This window comes from Betta splendens, chromosome 2 (genome assembly GCF_900634795.4).
Source record: "Betta splendens chromosome 2, fBetSpl5.4, whole genome shotgun sequence".
In the NCBI taxonomy this organism is placed as follows: domain Eukaryota; kingdom Metazoa; phylum Chordata; class Actinopteri; order Anabantiformes; family Osphronemidae; genus Betta; species Betta splendens.
The window spans coordinates 4,245,185-4,263,180 of record NC_040882.2 but is presented as its reverse complement, the minus strand read 5'-3'; the positions used below and the strand labels follow the sequence as shown (position 1 = coordinate 4,263,180).

General features: G+C 41.6%; 3 protein-coding genes and 1 non-coding gene across 7 annotated transcripts; 1 reads left to right on the top strand and 3 right to left on the bottom strand.

Moving 5' to 3' along the window:
- Positions 1–94: 94 nt before the first annotated feature.
- On the bottom strand, positions 95–167 carry trnak-cuu (transfer RNA lysine (anticodon CUU)). The gene has a single exon. It is a non-coding gene; the product is annotated as a tRNA-Lys (tRNA).
- A 3,865-nt stretch (positions 168–4,032) lies between these two features.
- LOC114848935 (coiled-coil domain-containing protein 122) lies at positions 4,033–11,813 on the bottom strand. Of its 4 annotated transcripts, XR_008693984.1 has the most exons (7): positions 11,329–11,813; positions 11,014–11,129; positions 10,394–10,792; positions 10,175–10,291; positions 9,969–10,042; positions 5,439–9,778; positions 4,033–5,330 (listed from the first exon to the last, which is right to left on the bottom strand). XR_008693984.1 is itself a non-coding variant. In XM_029139863.3 (6 exons), exons 1-6 carry the CDS (start codon positions 11,354–11,356, stop codon positions 9,691–9,693), a joined length of 822 nt encoding a protein of 273 aa, XP_028995696.1. In that variant the 5' UTR covers positions 11,357–11,813; the 3' UTR covers positions 4,033–9,690. The 4 variants fall into 4 exon arrangements, 1 of the variants encoding a protein (XP_028995696.1); XM_029139863.3 differs by having other exon boundaries at positions 4,033–9,778; XR_003784518.3 differs by lacking the exon at positions 4,033–5,330 and having other exon boundaries at positions 9,703–9,778; positions 9,969–10,098.
- A 267-nt stretch (positions 11,814–12,080) lies between these two features.
- mtrf1 (mitochondrial translational release factor 1) lies at positions 12,081–14,703 on the top strand. Its single transcript, XM_029139840.3, has 9 exons — positions 12,081–12,581; positions 12,712–12,809; positions 12,958–13,039; positions 13,146–13,253; positions 13,536–13,705; positions 13,782–13,899; positions 14,006–14,142; positions 14,249–14,347; positions 14,441–14,703. The coding sequence occupies exons 1-9, from the start codon at positions 12,227–12,229 to the stop codon at positions 14,555–14,557; spliced, it is 1,284 nt and encodes a 427-aa protein (XP_028995673.1). The 5' UTR covers positions 12,081–12,226; the 3' UTR covers positions 14,558–14,703.
- Positions 14,664–17,877, bottom strand: wbp4 (WW domain binding protein 4). Its single transcript, XM_029139851.3, has 10 exons — positions 17,727–17,877; positions 17,488–17,560; positions 17,344–17,406; positions 16,814–16,940; positions 16,537–16,728; positions 16,374–16,444; positions 16,190–16,265; positions 15,880–16,094; positions 15,559–15,791; positions 14,664–15,484 (listed from the first exon to the last, which is right to left on the bottom strand). Coding segments are annotated over exons 1-10 (1,254 nt in total). The 5' UTR covers positions 17,729–17,877; the 3' UTR covers positions 14,664–15,282.
- Positions 17,878–17,996: the final 119 nt, after the last annotated feature.

Sequence of the window (17,996 nt, the reverse complement as noted above, 5' to 3'; positions counted from 1 at the left end):
AAAGTGATATAAAGATCGTAATTACGGAAATAATGTACTATTTAGTAGTGTGGTTAATGAGAAGATCAAGAAAAAAAAGCTCAAGAAAAACTAGCGCCCAACGTGGGGCTCGAACCCACGACCCTGAGATTAAGAGTCTCATGCTCTACCGACTGAGCTAGCCGGGCTTGGCAGCAAAAACAGTTTAAATAGTTTATTGAAAGTACGTTGTTGGGTTGTGTATCAAGCAGACAAATTTTCAATTTTATAAAGAATTGACCATTTAACTATTTCAAGATTTAATATTTTTATTCATTTAACAAGTAAAACAACTAATTCACTTTTTAACATTGTTTCCCAAGTATATTCTATCCATATAATTATATAGATAATATATAATAGAAATAATAGAAATTTGTATACTGACAAACCTTTAGGCTCCACCAAGAGAATCACTAAAAGCAATTAAATTAATGTCAAGGTCGCATTTTATCCTGAAGGTACAGACGCACAGTGTGACTGGGCTATTTTTAGCTACGTTTTTAAGGCTACACATTTCTTTCTCTGCTAAGTTAAAAAGAACACAATGTTGTCTGCAAAACTATAAATGCGTAAATAACCTGCCTGCTCCTCAGGTCACAGCCTGATGCCTGATCCTGACCTCACAGCGACTGATTGACCGACTGGTCCATTGGATCAGACGCTGTCATTCTGGTGTCCAGATGGCACTTTCACAAATCCCATTTCATTGACAAAGGTGTTTTTCTTCGAGCACACTACAGCAGACACACAACGTGCTCCGAGGGATCACACGCGGATTAACCTTGTCTTCATGTTGTTATTTGATGACACCGGTAAGTTGCACCATACGTAATGTTTATTCATATATTTGGACCTGGTTGCATGTTTTATCTGCTTTTAATGTATCTTTCTTCAACTTGTTACCTTTCTGCATCATAACGAAGGTTACACAACCCAAAGTTTTCAGACACACAAAGACTATGCCGCCCCTCAATCCTCAAAAGAATCCTCTTTACACCCTCCTAACCTGGACCTCCCTCTGTGATGTTGATTTATTCCTTATTGCTAAAAAAGCAGGTAGCCTGCTGCTTAAACCCTGAATGCCCCAGACTGTCCGTAATACGCTACGTAAAGATTAAAGGGTCTAGTGTCTGGTTATTAGAAACACACTGTCATTCATGTTTGTACAGACAGACAGAAAACCAGTGGAGTGTAAAAGCCCAAATATGCAACAGGTAAACCTGGTTTTGTAGCTAAACTATCAGAACCCGTAAACATTAATGAAACCTTAATGACTTTACTGTGTTAAATTACCAGAGTGCCTTTGCGCAAACCTAGATCCTGGGAAATGTTACGTGCATTGTTTACATGTTATCACAAAAATGTTGCTGGCCTGTTCCTTACACTTCTCTGTGAATACGCTTTATTTAGTTGGAAACCCTATGAACAAAACATCACATGCACAACCATTGTATGTCTTTTTTATTATATAGGAATTAGATGATTTCAAGTGTTTCCAAATGTCAGAGCTCAGATTTTAATATGCAAATATATCACTTTTATCTTATTAACCACAGAGTTGGAAAAATTACATTTTGAATTCAAGAATGAATAGAACTGAATAAAAGCTCTAGGTCATAATCTTCCTTTGGGGTTACGGAGAAAATAATGACATTGATAAGCTAATTTTTAAAAAGCTGATCATTTTAATGTGCTCAAATATTTTACAATTTCATGCATAATATGCACTGCCATTTGCCAGTGATTTATTCATATACAATAGTTCTGTATGTTCATAATACCACATTCATTCATTACATTTTGAACACTGTGGAGTTAATTAGTTCCACAGTGCTTTAAGGTCTTCACATTTATCTGTATAATAACACTTGTCCTGCAGCCACACTGTACACAACAACCATGCTACAGTGCACGTTTGCTTGCTAAACGCACCCACTGTTTTATGGACAACTCAGAATCTTTGTGCATTTGTGGCCTCTGCATCACGTCCATTCCTCTATATCCTTGCTTGACCTACGCCTCAAACGTTCCCCTTTACAAGAGGCCTGAGCAAAAGGTGTCTGAAGGAGGGAGGGATGTGTCCTCTGGGATAGAGAGGGATTAGGGGGATTACAGTTCTCTATTATCCTTCACTTTTCTCCTCTCCCAACCTCTGTGAGTTCAGAAAGATGTTGAGAAAACCCTGTCCTGTCCATATGTTTCAGGTTCCACCAGTATAGTTGACAAAGGTCAAGATTTTTCATAGGAATTGTTTCTTTCCTAATGTGCATCATACCACATTAAACCTCAGTGGAGTGCATGGAACGACTGACAGGTACCAGCTTCATACATTCTCTAATCCACTACTGTGCAGCCCAGAAACATTGTTCGGATCAAAGCGTTCGTCCTCTGGCTGACAAAGTGCTGATGCAGAGCACTCAGAGGACGCATGCTGCTGTCACAACGCCAGCACGAGCATTACATTTGTCCTTCTGCTGGAGCAGGACGTCCAGTCAGCACTCGCTGCTCAGGCTGCGGGAAAGAAAAGCCTCGGCCTTCGATGACACAGTGACCGGTCCTGGGGATTGAAACGATTCTAACCTGATGCATAAATATTGTTCATTGATCTCTCAGTGTTAACCAATACAGAGTTTAGTACGTGGGATCCAGACATTCTCCTTTATGTGATTTCTAAGCAGTGGGCGTGTTTGAGCTGGTGTGTTCCAAACTGACAAATCCTGAGGCCTCTCGACACAGCAGGAGCACAGATCTGGTACAAGCAAATAGGTAAACAAGCAGCTCAAGGCATCATCTGCTCTAGCCCTCCACAAACAAACACAGACACATGGGTGGGTTCAGTGGACAGATAATGAGTCACAGCAAAGCTAAACAAGTCCAGGCTGTCCCAGGCAGCACTTTTAGCCAAGATTAGCCTCCCGGGTGCAGCAGACACAACATCATCATCAGTGCAGTATCAGCAGTGATTCGTTCCCTCTTTTCTGCAGCTCATGAGCTCTACCACAGATACAGACAATGAAATGTGAGCAGGCTGGACTTCAAAGCTGTCTATTTGTTCTCTGCAACTCCAACTAGGGGTGCATCTCTTCAGCCTGTTTCCTGTCACGCATGGTGTTCAGTCGCATGCAAATCTAAACACTCGGGCTGAGGTCAGCGTCTATCGTGGCACTGCTTCCTGCTTTTTCCTATATTTGAGACAGCAGGAGCGGTCTGCAGCCACGTTCGTGCCGCCTTCCATCTCGTGCGTAGCGTCCTTAAATTCAGCCTCGCTAGATTTTCATTCTGATATTTTAAATGGCTATGGGAAGATGTGTCATTGTGTATACACTTAATGGCCACTTTGGATTAGATGTGTTTATACATTTTGTTGAGTTCATTTTTCAGCTCCAGGCAGCAGCAGACACATGGACCCAACACCAGCAGGAAGGAAGACGGCATCAAGGCAGATGAACTTTCATTTGATGCCAGACCTTTATTATGGCAACCTTTGACACTTCCCTAGCTGTCAGCTCCTCGTGGCCCTGGTGTTAACCAACAATAGCTCACTGACAGTTGTTGTCTAATACAAATGTTCTACATTTAAATAATTTACCTAAGGGAAGAACTTAGATGTCTCTATTGAGGCATCCTACGAATTTGGAAGTCAAAAGAGGTCTCAAACTCACACACACACACACACACACACACACACACACACACACACACACACACACACACACACAATGGGGCATAATGTTTAAAATTAAGATTTCAAGTACTTACAACAGCAAACCCGCTGGCTTTTCCAGTTACTCCAACTCCCTATTGGACGTTTTCCATGTTCGTCCAGGAAAACAGTGGGGATACAAGGTGGTCTGAGGGAGTTTTGATGGCCCAGTCCCAGCTGTGTCTTCACTGGTGTGCTGCCAAAATGTGAGTTCAATGAGAGGGAGGATTGGAAACAATATCCTAATATCCTTGGAAAACACTTGGCTTTGTTACATGTAGAACATATTATAAACTACCTACAAACACAAGGGACATATTGGATTTCTACTGGTGAAAAAAGAAAACTGGTCACTAAAATAATTAATAATTAATTTACTACAAATAAGTAACGTATCCAAGCAACAACCTTCCTCAAGTGCACCACAGGGACAGACACACACTCCCCCAGATTCCTGCCCTTCACACCCACTCCTCGTCAAGCCTGGGAGGCTGAGCCACTGCACAAGAGGAGGTGACTACTGGACCGAAACCCCCCAGTTTGTCTGTTTGGGCTGGAATGTGTCTATGTGAGGGATGCTAGAGTGCGTTTGTCTCCCAGGCAATGCCCCCAGTGGTGTGTGTGTGTGTGTGTGGGGGGGGGTGATCATCTCCACCAAGCCCTACAGTGAAGCTCCAGCTGGGCAGTCCCCCTCAGGTCCGATACAATGGCGCCAAGTGAGACTTGAGGCAAAGCCTGATGTTACGTCTCACATGCTGGTCTACAGTGTGATTTAATGCTTGTGTTCTTAATGTGTGTGGCCTGCAGCCACTGAGGTCAAGCATGTTGCCTTTAGAAAATAGCACCAGCAGGATGGAGGCAGATCCTTCGTCTAAACGCCCCCACACACCTGGTTTACAGTAAGTGGTAAACATGCAACCACTCTGCAAGCAGTTGGGAAAAGGCTGTTGGGCTTATTTGCATGGAGTGTTTATATTAGACCATAAAATCTATTATGAAGCCAGTGAACTTCTCTCTGTCATTATGTTTAAAACGGTGGGGTCATATTTCTGAAAAGGTTAATATTCTGTATTTTGCTGACAAGCTCAGATGCCCGAGCTTGTACTTGAAACAGGGAAGATTTAAGTTTTCAGTAATCTAGGCATATTTTATTAATATGTAAGATCATATTCAGTGTCCTGTGAATCAAACACTGAGGAGTGATAGAAGTGCAGCTGTCGTCTGTGCACTGGTGACTAAACGGGAACACGCTGTGCAGGGCAAGGCTTTGCCATTTCTACATGCACAGTAAGAAGCCTCCATCTCGGTTTCATTTATAATTAACTTCTGCCTGCAAACAGGGCAGACAAAGCGAATCGGGTAGAACCTCCCCAGTTTCTTGTAGGACACACACACACTTGTAATGATGACGTCGCTGATGACCCACCACTCCCTGCTGCTCCCTCCAGCTGCCCTACTTTCTGGCTGCAGTGGAATCAAATGAGCCTCCTGCTCTGTGCTGTGCTGCACTTTCCCAGTCCTGCCCGTGTGCATGCGGCATGTAAAGCATCCAGTGCCCTGGATCGTCCTGTGCTAAGACACCAGGCTCCTGTCTGCTGACAGATCCCTGCAGAAAGAAGTCATGCATGATAAGTAATCTCTGTGGACTAATCAATAATGGGGAGCTGACAAATATGATTTTAGTGCGATACTAGTTAATAAAGGCATAAAATACCTTTGTTTGGGTAGAAGATGTGAATACATCCTCCATCACCAGGTTCGGTGGTGCAAGATCAAGATGGCAAACCGCTGAGCAGCACTTACATAAACGACTGACTGCAGCTGAGGGGAGTGCAGCACTGTCTCCTCACGCCTCCTCATTTGGCAGCTACATCACAACATACTATCAATATATTATGTATGTGTAATATACATTCATGACTCACTTACAGCGCGGTTAGTATAAATACATCACTATGCTGCATGTCTCAATTTGTGTCTCTACTGTGCGTGGAGGCAATTGTCTCACAGATACAGATTAACACATGTAAAATGTTACTGTTGTGGATACAGGCAGTGTTATTGTTTCTTTGTGTTGCGCATGTAGAAAACAGGGTGATATGATAAGACTTTATTAATCCCACAATTGGGAAATTCTTTGCAGCAGCATGAAATATTGAACAAAATTAGAATAACAACAATATTAACTGTGTAAGAAAAATAAAACAAGGCATTAAATAACTTTAAAATTAAAAGGAAACATTGTACATACACCCAGCAGTGGGTGAGAGATGGATGGATGAAAAAAGATGAGGTATCTTAAGGTACACATAGTGTAAAATAAGAGATATTGCACATTGATATTGTGATGATATGAATGATATTGTAATTACACAACAACAATGAATGAGTACACTGTGTGTGTTGTGTGTGACTGTAGTGCTGTGTTGTACAGTCTGATGTCTGTGGGAGGAATGACCTGCAGTAGCGCTCCTTCCTGCACTGTGGGTGTAACAGTGTGGTGCTGAAGGAGCTGCTCAGAGCCTCTACAGTGGTGCAGGGGGTGGAGGGTTCTCCATGATGTCCTGTCTCTGCCTGTACTGCCCCCCAGCACACAACTCCATACAGGACTACTGAGGCCACCACAGTGTCATAGGAACACATCAAATGTGTTCATCTGTAAAATGTTACTGTTGTGGATACAGACAATGTGGACTTTTTCTTTGTGTTGCTCAGGTACACAACAGGGTGGATCCCAATTACAGGCATGCCTGTGGGTTAAAGGTATCTATCTCTATTTTTAGTCTGCGCTACATGGATTTCCTTGAGCTGAGGCCACGTCACGCCGTTGCTCCTGTTCCCTGACAACCCAAAGGCAGAGTCACACAAACATTCCTCAGGGTGATGCCCAGCCACACCTTGGCTTAGTTTCTGTGGGTGGCAGGAAAAGGGGCAGGGCCCAACCTCTGAAACCAAGGAACCTTCAACAAACACCCTGGAGCCTCACCCAGAAGACTACATGGTCATAAATGAGTCACCTCCCGACTGGTACTCTACTGGAGCCGTGAGGTTGGAAGTTACAGCAACAGGTTTGTCCTTAAACCGGCAAACCGGCGGCTCAACAGGAACAGCAGGAGAAAGCAGAATCCGTTTGCTTGTCTGTCCAGGGATATTCCCTCCTCTCCTCTCTCTATTGTGCTTCTAAACACGCTACTTTCCATATGACACAGAGGAGAGGATTAGTCACTTAGGGTGTGTTGGGCTATTTTCTGTTCTGAACAGAGGAAAACGCTGATCACTGTCTGGTAACTGGGATCAGCCGTTTGCCTGCAGACAGTACGTTCCAGTTAAAATTAAATAAATAAACATAAGGATTAAATGAAACAATATGCATGAAATAGAGAAAAAAAAGCACATTTTGTTGGAGAACTGATTACTTCATTTATGTAAGGACCTAATAACCTGTATAATAGATCGGTACCTGGATTTGTGAGTGGGAACACGATGTTCTTTCAATTGTGGTAGAGGAAGTATGTTTAAGAACTTTAATCATATAAACTATTCATAGAACCGCCCAGTGAGCTGAAGGAGCTATTAGTTTGTTCAAACAGCTGTGACCAGTCTACTGACCCAGTGCCTTGCAGTTTTCCCACAGTCAAGTTAATGCTGCTTGATCAGGAGAGCAGATGCTCATCTGACGAGGTGAAACCAGTAAATCCTGCAGTTTTTTACAGTTTCATAAAAAAAACTGAAAAAAAATTGTTTCACACAGAATCCACAGCGATAAAACAGAACATAGACTGTATGTTCTGTTTAATCGCTGTGGCACAAAGCAGTATTATTTGTCTTTGTTACTTAATCACTGTACTGATATCAATCTGTAAGCCTCTCTTACGTCACGTTTCTCAGTAAAACTGCTGACTGAGATGCTAGGTAATAAATGTGTGAGGAAGACCTGAACACACCCACACACACACACACGGTGGAATGATGCAGCCAGTGAAAAAATTAAATAGTAAATACAAAATAATAATAAATAATAACAATATTTGAGTTTGTAAGAAGAGAGACAATTCTGAGAAAATTCACACATAGCAAAATAAACAATCCCACAATGCATTAGCTGTTTTTTTTAACACACTTTGCAGCACATAAAGATTTCTCAAACGGCCTCTGGCAGCTGTTCCTGCTCCCATGTAACACACACGGTGCAGAAAACCAGAGGAGGCGCAAACAGCTATAAACATGCCTATCACACACGCATGTTGTCTGAATGGGAGGTATGTACAGCTGTAACAGAGTAAACCCCAATGCAGCAGAGGCTTTGGTATGAAATTACAGATTGTCACACACTGGTCGGTTTCTTAAACAGGTCTTGTTCCCTTAAGGGTGAAGATTTATAGCTTGAAATAGAACATTTTGTATGTTTCTAAAACACTGCACAAATATTAATTCGTTTTCCTTTCCTTGGCTTGTAAATCCCTATTTTCTTCTGTCTGTATCAGCAGCCAAGTATATTTTAAAAAAGAAAGTTGAAGCCACAGTGAAGCAGATAAAGGTGTCAAAGCCGAATAAATAAAAGCCGCGTGGGGTAGGAAGCTGGTGTTAAATACATCTCCCAATTAGGGAGGCTTAATTACTGTAGCAGGCGATTATGAATATGGATGCTGTTTACTTAAACTCCCTGCAGGATGCTGCTTCTCAGTGGAAACACCTTGTTATGTAAGTAACACGCTGCACTCAACAAAGCATAGCTTCCATTACTGTGCTACAAACTAACTGTCTATTTTCAAATGCAGGTTCCCACTTTGCCATGCAGCCTGGGGCTTTATTTAGTGTGCTCGTTGTGAAAATAAAGTTCATAACAGATTAAGTTGGGTGTGAAAAATAATGTGGCGTGAGTGTACAGGCACATGCTTGTACTGTACAACCTGAACGCCGGAGGATGGATCGATGTTTTGGGTTTCTCATTCACCCGTGACTCACTGTCTACGTTCTCATGTGTAATATTGTGAGTGTGAGTGTGTGTTGACATTAGTGGCGTGTACGAGGCCCAGGGCTGAGCAGCCACAACATAATAAAGCTGAGCGTTGTCAGATAGCAGATAACAGACTAATAAGGTCAACTGGACAGAGCACTAAAGGCATTTAAAGAAGAATGTCACTATACTCTAGTTTAGAAGAAGAAGGCCAGGGATGATTACAAACACTGGCAACTACAACGTAAAGGCAAGATGTATTTTATGTATTTGAACAATGTAAAGGTGCAATAAATTCTACTACCCAGTCCCTGGCATCCCCAGAGTTCTGATATAGAAACGCATGCCTCTTCTTGGTCTTCTTGGACGACTTTTCCAACTTTGCAGAGAGGTGAACTCCTCTAAAAAGCGGTTCTGTTGTTTAATTAGTTCTGCACTATGGCTGAGGTAGCACAGTCACGCCCTTGTTAGCTGGCAGTGGGACTGTCACCTCAAGGACAATCAAGCAGCCCAGTGAAGCGAAGGCTGGAACAGCGAGTACCAAAACAAGGCCCTCACTGACTGTTACATGGCGAACACTTGGCTTTTGTTGGGCATAGGTCCCTGCAGTGGACACTGACTGGACGGACCGATCTATGTCACCAGTTGACCTAAAATCCCATCTCGCACTGTGCTCATGTGCCTCTGGTTTTGCTGCGTGACAGCTGCAAAAGTGTGCTGGAACAAACAAGTGTTTTAATATAAACGGGGGGAGAAAATGTATTGAGGAAGTTGTTTAATAACTGTTATGTTAATATGTGCTGATATGACAATGGGGTTTTGTGTTTCTACAGATAAAGTTAGTTATTAACCTCAACATGCTACTGCCCCCTGGTGCCCAAGCGTAGTAACAGCAACAATTCCTTCTTTTACCAAACAGAACATAATACAATAATGTAATAATAATACTATCATCTCAACACATGTTACAAATCACGTGACCAAACTACAAAACATTACAGTTTATTAATCACTGACTGCAGTCCTGTGAAGCCTCCCTCTGTTTCTTAAGCTCAGCCAAATGTCCCTCCATATGGAAAATATCTTCAGACATTTGCCTAAATTAAATCAAACACAATTTAGTGGCAATTAATATCTGGCAGTTTGTTCCTGTGATGATTTTAAAACTAACAACAATCATATTTGATCCTAATTTTCTGGCTCATATGTTCTAACAAAATATTAGCTGTCTTTTTGCATTCTTTGTATTTTAGTATGTGACCAATATGCGGTGTTTCATTGGTTTACCTGTGCACGGCCTGGGCTCTGGTCAGCTGGCAGTGAAGGCGCTTAACTATGGCTTCATAGCGTTTGTTTTGGATCTGATTGTGTGAAGAAATGATTGACGCTAAGCTGAAGAGGTAAACTGTTGATACAACTGTACATGTTATCGAAAATAATTAATTACTTGTTATATTTAGTGAATGAGTGCAGACATCTTCACTTTGTCATACCTCTATGTCTTTCTTTATCTGGGTATGAGTTTCAAACTCTTTGCGTAAGCTCTCTCTCCTCTCAGCTATAAGCTTCCTTGTCCCGGTGATGTTCTCCTTCAGTGTGTCTATTTCTTTCTGCAGAAACGTCAAAGCAGGAAAACGTAACGGGAAACAAACAAATGAAACGGTGAAAGATCAAAAGGTCTGTTGAGCAAAAATAAGGTTTGTTTTCTAGACCTTCGCCATCTGTACTGTGCTACCATATGGATTCTCCAAATCCTGCTTCAGCTTTTCCCTCTCCTGTTTCAGCCTGCTGACCAGAGCTCTCTTCTCCTCCAGATTCTTATGAACATCTGACAGATGTGCTGCACGCAAAACAGCTGCTCTGTGGCCCTCCATCTTGTTTCGGTAAGCGGTGAACCCTGCCAGTGCCACACATGCGTGCTCCTCCTCCTCGCTTATCTGACTCTGCAGCTCCATGTTCTCCTTAATGGTGAGTGCACAGCGATCACGCAGGACCTCCCTCTGCTTCATCAGGTGCTCCATGTCGCCCTCCAACAGCAAGATCTCCCTCTCCTTAGATCTCAGCTCCTGCTCTGCGGCCTCACCTTTCCTCTCAACGTCTGAAAGAACTGCCTGAACATGGAGGCACACTCATAGTTACATGAATAAGAGGTAAACGATTACCTTTATAACATTGTTTTAACTCTGGAATTGTCCTGTAACAAAGTATAAACATCATTCACTACAACTTCTACTTATGTCAGTGTCACACTATGTAAACATTGTCACATAGTAAAAGGACAGTAAGTGTGCTACACAAACACTGTGGTGTTGGATTAGCAGCAGCGGTGAACCTGTAGGGCGCTGAGTGTCTTCTGCCTCTCTTTTAAAGCCTCTGTCTGGGCATAGCTGTGGTGGCTGACATCCTCTACTGCCTTGCTTAAGGGAAAGCCAGGATTTCCCTCTGTTCCTGAACGACATATAGTCATTGCAATGTCACCATCATGGGTTTAAACATGTATCTTAGGCTAAGACATTGTTACTATGAAGTTTAAAATGCCAAACGAGACCTAAATATGTTGTACATTTTCCTATGTTCACCAACTAAAACAACCTTTCATACATAAATTATTGTCCTTGAGTAGGTTTAAATTGTTAATAACACGTACCACCTTCCTGGGATCTTAGATTTGACATCCTGGCATCGGCTCAGTTAATACTAAGCTGGTTAGCATTAACTGCAAACAACCCATTAAACGTTAGCTAAAACAATTGCCAAGCTAGCTAAATCATGTCAAAAGCTATTTAGTTGTTAGCTAAATTCATTTATTTAAAAATTAACGGCTAATTTAATGTAATTGTTATGAAAAAGCTTGTAAACCGCTACTGCTGTTATTATCATTATTATTATGATTATTACTACTACAACATTCATTTAAAGTGAACTTATGTCGAACTAAAACTACAGGTCCCAGAGGTCCTCCCTTTAAAACAAACCGTCCGATGTTTTGTATTAATAAGTGACCATATTAACTGGTGACCGTCTTATGAACACTTGTCGCACTTTAGTAGTAGTTACAGCAGCTATTTAAAAGTAGGAACAAAGCACGTTAGCTGTCCTTGGCAATGCCTTGTCATTATTTTGTTATCGTTTTTACGTGATCTAAACAAATGCGTGTAACAAACAAAGCGGGAAAATTCACGAGCAGACTTTGTCAGTCCTCATTATTTTTTAGTAATACAACACGAGCGACATTCAACGTGCATCAGAATATTTCTTGTAAAACTCTCTGAAAACATGCAGTTACAAAATGTCAGTACATCCATTATTTAGATTATCTAAAAACAAGTGATTGACATTGACAGCTAACGTCCTTCTTTTCCTGCTCAGAACAGCTGCCGTAACTACGAGCGACCAGTGCGACACCCGGAAGCCCGTCATCAGTTGACGCGGCCACTCTTTAATACATAACATCCGCTTCTCCTCCTGCTAGCTCCAGTAACGCCAGTCATGATCTTTGACACTTGTTTTAAGCTCATACAAAGTAGCCTCTTTTACTGTGTGAAATGCTCGCCAGTCGCTGCTCCTGGTTCGGTCGTGTAGCGTACAGAGGAGGAGGAGGAGGAGAAGGATGGAGGACACTGACGGGACACGCCGGGTTGAAACGTGCTAACGTCCCGAAGCGCCTTTACCACAGTGATTTGGGGGACTTGTACAAGAATGAGTCCGTCCGGAGGTATCTTCAGCAGCTCATGGACGAGTACAGAGACGTCAGCAGGAAGCTGGAGATGGCGTATCTCAGCGAGTTAGACAGGAAAGTGCTGATCAAGAAACACACCGAGCTGCTGCCGGTGGCAAACGTGTTTCACAAGGTTGAGGAAGCCCTAAAAGACCTTGAGGAAGTCCTGTCCCTCCTGCACGGTCAGTAGTAGTTTACATTTATAGTAGTAGTTTTGATTATACACGCTCTGCATAAGTATGTCTTTCATTCATCATATGTACAGACTTGTCTTCATGCAAATGGCTCATTCTGCTTTTGTCTTGGCCACAGGCTCAGCTGGTGCCAAGGAGGAAGACCAACAACTGACACAGCTGTTAAAAGAGGAGGAGGCACTAATATCCCAGAAGATTTTTAACTTAAGAAAAGATGTAAGCACAAAGTATGATCCAGATGTTGTGTTAGTGGCAAATACATTATGCTTAGTCATTTGTTATATTTAGTATGTGATGATACCAAATAAAAACAGAATATAAAATGAATATTCTGGATTAATGAGTGTGTCTTCTTTCTCACCAGTTGATTAAATCTCTCGCACCCACTGATCCTCTTGATGCCAGTAATGTTCTGTTGGAGGTCGTATCTGGACGAACCACAGGAGGTATGTAAAATGGTGCGTTTAGGACCCTCGTATTCTCCTGTTGGTAAATGTTTCTTGGCACATGCGTGCATCAAACATTACATAACATGATATTATATTTGATCAGGTGACATTTGTCAGCAGTTCACCAGAGAAGTCTTTGACATGTACCAGGGTTTTGCCTCGTACAAAGCATGGGACTTTGAAGTTTATAACTACACATCTGCTGACCATGGTGAGTATTTTCAAACCTGTTTATGTGAGTCCTTACAGGATTAAGGCTAATTTCTTTTTAACTGGTGTCCTGCTAGTTTTCCAACTCTCCCTGCTGATTGGCACAGCTGATCAAGGTAATCAGCAGGCTCTTGGGAAGGGAGAGTTGGAAAAACACCAGGGACTGGTTTGAGTTTGACACCCCTGGTTTAACTGCTAGTGCACAGCCATTGTTTAAATGGATCATTTTAAGTTTTGTTGTAACAAGTATTGTTACAGCAGTATTGCATTGCCTGTTTCTCAGGTTTGCACCATGCAGCCGTAAGAATAGCTGGAGAAAATGTGTACAGACATCTGAAGCATGAAGGGGGAACACACAGGGTGCAACGAATCCCTGAGGTGGGCCTCTCCTCCAGGATGCAGCGCATCCACACGGGAACCATGACTGTCATTATCCTGCCTCAGCCAGTGGAGGTATGATAGTCTCATTTTTAACACCTGCCTTCCGTTTTTGTTCTTTAGTATGATTACCAAATATGTCTCTCCTAAGTATGATGTCAGCATTGATCTGAAGGATCTTCGCATTGACACATTCCGTTCTCGAGGCGCTGGCGGCCAAAGTGTGAACACAACAGACAGCGCAGTGCGCATAGTTCATCTTCCAACAGGTATGCCAACATAATTGTCAAGATGATTCTGTTTTGCTTTTATGTCAAAAACACATTAAACTTTATTTCCCCTCATTTCTCTTCTTTCTTTTAACCGTCTGAACAGGTATAACAGCCGAGTGTCAGCAGAGTCGTTCTCAGCTGCAAAACAGAGAAACTGCCATGTGTGTGCTGAGAGCCAGGCTCTACCAAAGCATAATGGGTAAAGCGACTGAGCAAAGGCTTACAGCACGAAAGCAGCAGGTCGGGCAATGTCCCATGCAGGAGACATTTTTAAGTTGGAAACATTTTCAGAGATATTTCTATTTCGACGTTCTGTATCTATCTTCAACTGTATCTCTCGCTATAGGTGGGCACACGTTCTCAGTCAGAGAGGATCCGTACATATAACTTCAGCCAGGATCGTGTTACTGACCACAGGACGGGATATGTTACTAGAGATATTAAGGTAAATACAAAGTGAAATTGAATTAGTGACCCTATATCATGCTTGTTTTTTAATTTAATTAAACCATTCAAATGTGTTGTGATCTACATCTAGGAGTTCATGAAGGGAGGAGAGGGCCTGGACGAGCTGATCTGTGATGTAATTGCACACGCAGAGAGGGAGGCCGTCCTGGAGGTGGTGGAGAGCAGCAGTAGGCTGAAACAAGACTGACTCTCACATTACTGTTGAATGGACTGCACACACTGCACACACAGCACTGTGGCTGAAATACGTGTTTGAGGTTGCAGTTTGTGCTCATGCATTAAAATTGCAGCGCTCTGTAATAAAGTTTTTATTTTTGTACAAAAGTAATAAAATGTGTATTTTGTCCAGGTATTTCCATAAATAACAGCTTAGTTACTGTAACTAACTGTTTACCATTTAGAATGATTGAGAACTGTAATTAATATCAGCCTCTTCGTGGTTCTCTGCCAGTCAGGGTGCGGTGAAACCAACTATCAGCTTCATACACTCGTTCACTAAAAGCACGTCACACCCTGTAAATACGTGCCAGCTGAAGCCCCCCAGTATTTACAATGGATGTTTTCCTCAGCGAGGCTGAATTTTAATTTGTTACTTAGCTGTAAGTACCTGAAACACAAGTGTTGCACATTTTTCTTTATGACAAATCTTAGAATGAAAACATGTGTAGACATGTATTTGGAATTATAATTTGTTCAATGAATTTTTTTCCTTCACCTTAATATTTCTCTGGCAAATGTGTCCTAAAATATTAATACAAAAACAAAGTTATTCATCAAAAGTCAAACAAAAAATGAAGTCACTTTAAACATCAAAATTGTACATGTTAATGTCAAAATGTTCGTAGAGAGCGTGTGTGTATTTGTGTAAAAGTCTCATTCTGCATTGTGGCTTGAAGTTGGTATGTTTTGGATTCAGTCGTCATTGTCTCTCTGTCGCAGGCTCCTGGATTTGCCATTCTGGGTCTTGTTCTTCCTGAAGGATGTGGGTCCACTTTCCCCTCCAAGGGATGTGATGATGCGTTCCTTGAACTTTGGTTTGGGCTCTGGCGGCAGGTCGGCTGGGGCAGTGGTTGTGCTTCCTTCCACCTGGGGCAATTGTAGGTCTACATTTGCACTGAAGATGAAGAAAATCAACCGTTAATATCTTTACCAGCCATTCAAACTGCTTTAGACTACCCAGTTACTTACTATGGATCGTCCTCTTGCTTAATCTTTTCCCAGACCCCATATGGATTGGCAGATTTTCGCCTTTTGCCCTGTGGCTGCACTGGTACTGCTTTTTCCTCTCTTTTCTCAGGTTCAGCTGCAGTGCTTGGAACCTCTTCCTCTATTTTCTTTTCTTCAGCATCCTCTTTAGGAGTATCATCACTGGCTTTATCTTGTCCCTCATTCTCTGAGAGCTCAGTCTCTGCTTTTCTTTTCTAAAATAGAATATTTTGTTGTTTACAGAGCTCAAACTGCGTTTTAAATCCTAAAAATACAAACTTATATTGACAAAACTCTTCTCACCCTGAAGCTGATCTTTGGTACTTTTGGCTGCTGATTGTCTTGTTCAGGGACTTCAGCCTCTTGAGCTTCCGGGGTTATACTGGAGCTGGATTCTCCTCCTGAGAGGGGTTCTGGTTGAGGGGTTGAAGGCTCTTCTTGATTTTCCGCTTCTTTGCTGGACCCAGATGCAGATTCCTCACTAAGGGGAAAGTCTGCTGGCTTTTCCCAGCTTGACTCTGTGAAGTGAAAAAGAGACAAATAAAATTCAGTATGACAAAGCAACACAGAATGTAGAATCAAACAATGTGTGTACATAAAAGATGTAATCTACCCCCCGACTTTGTGTTATAGTAATATGTGTAGCCATCAGGGCTGACAGCTTCCATCCAGGTACATCCCGAAGAGCTCTTAAAAACAAACACAAATTTAAAACATGAACTCATGCAGATAAAAGTAAAGCATGATAATATATTACAATGTAGTTTAAAATAAAATGGACAAAGTAAATATGCAACCTCTGCTTGTACAGTCTCCACAGAGGTCATGCTGTCTCCTTGGAAATTTGGTGGTTTCTCCCATTGAGATTCTGTGATAATTAAAAAAAATAAAAAAAACATTAACACCAGGTATTTTTAACTAATGCCATGTGAAAGAGGCTGTGATTTCAGCGTTGCTCACCTCCAGTTATGGTGTTGTAGTAGTATGTGCTTCCATCGTCTGCCTGTCCTTCTACCCAAAGATCCATTTTGTTTTGGTGTGTAAACCTCTTGCTTGCTCTCTTATCCTTCTTCTGCGGTTTCTTTTTGGGTTGCTGTTTTATCAGAGGCCGAGGCTGAGGCCGTGCTGTTGTTTTAACTGGTAAAGAAATTCCTAACACAAAAAGTAGTAATAAAAATATATCCGAAAATAAAAAAGCTTGTCGTTACACAGTTTCAGTAAAATGTCAGTGGTTTACCAACGGCTTCTGCATGCATTCTCTTCAAATCTTCCTCATATGCTTTCTGTGCAGCCTCTTCCATTGCTGCAAACTGTTTTGACATACGCTCCTCTTGCTTTGCCTTTTCAATGCTCTTCTTTTTAATCTGCATGGGAGAAAAATGTGACGAGATGACTGACAGCTGCTAGAAGCCAATTACACGACAGCTTCCAAAGTCAAAGTGTAAACATATGGACCTTATCTCTTCAGCCAGCACTGGAAACTGTGCCAAGAAAAGGCAGTTTGTTTTGGCTGTTATCACTCATGTCTGTGTATGTCACAGAGACATGAGACACATTGGTGACTACATTAACTGTACATGACCATGTATAGTTAATAAATAAATAAATAAAACATACAACTTAGATGGACTCTAAGTTTAATTCTACTTAAGAAAGTATTCATTTCAGTTCTGTTTACTTATATGCTAACTAGATCAACCCTGATTCCTGAAATGATGTAGTCCTTACTTTAGCGGTTTGGTAATAAACAAAAATAAAAGACCATACCTCTGTAATTTTGGCAGCCACATTTTCTTTGTGATTCTTCCCTCTTTCATGGAATTCAATGCTCTGCAAAGCAAGAGAAAAACAGAAGATTAGCTTCACGTGCCGGTGCTTCTCAGAATGCACTGCATCTTCTCGTCAACTTACAGGCTTGTTGTCCGCAATCCAGCACTTGCAGTACTGACAGAACTTCCGTGGTTGTGACTTCCAATAATCAGCCCTGAAAATGCAAAGAACTACTGTTAACTGCTGCTGAGGTGCATAAGTAACAATTAGCCTACAAGCTAACATAGCTTACAACAATGACTTCCTGTCTTTGTTTTAATAATTCACGGGTTGCGAAATATATTGTGTATAAAAAACTCCAGGCGAATCACATTACTTACATTTTCAGACGTAGTGGTTAAAATATAACTAATATATCAAAAAGGTCCAAACTGAATCGCAACTGCTAGCCGCATTTGAAGACTGACAACACTGTCCGTGAATAATGAGGTCATCTCTCATCGCCGCACAAAAGTTCAGAATAAAACCCGAGCTGGGCTTTTCTGTAATTATTATTTTTTTAATAATAAAAAACAATACACGTGTAACAATTCAAACATTTTCATGTTTTTGTCAATTTTCATAGATATAAAACCATAATAAAGTCATAG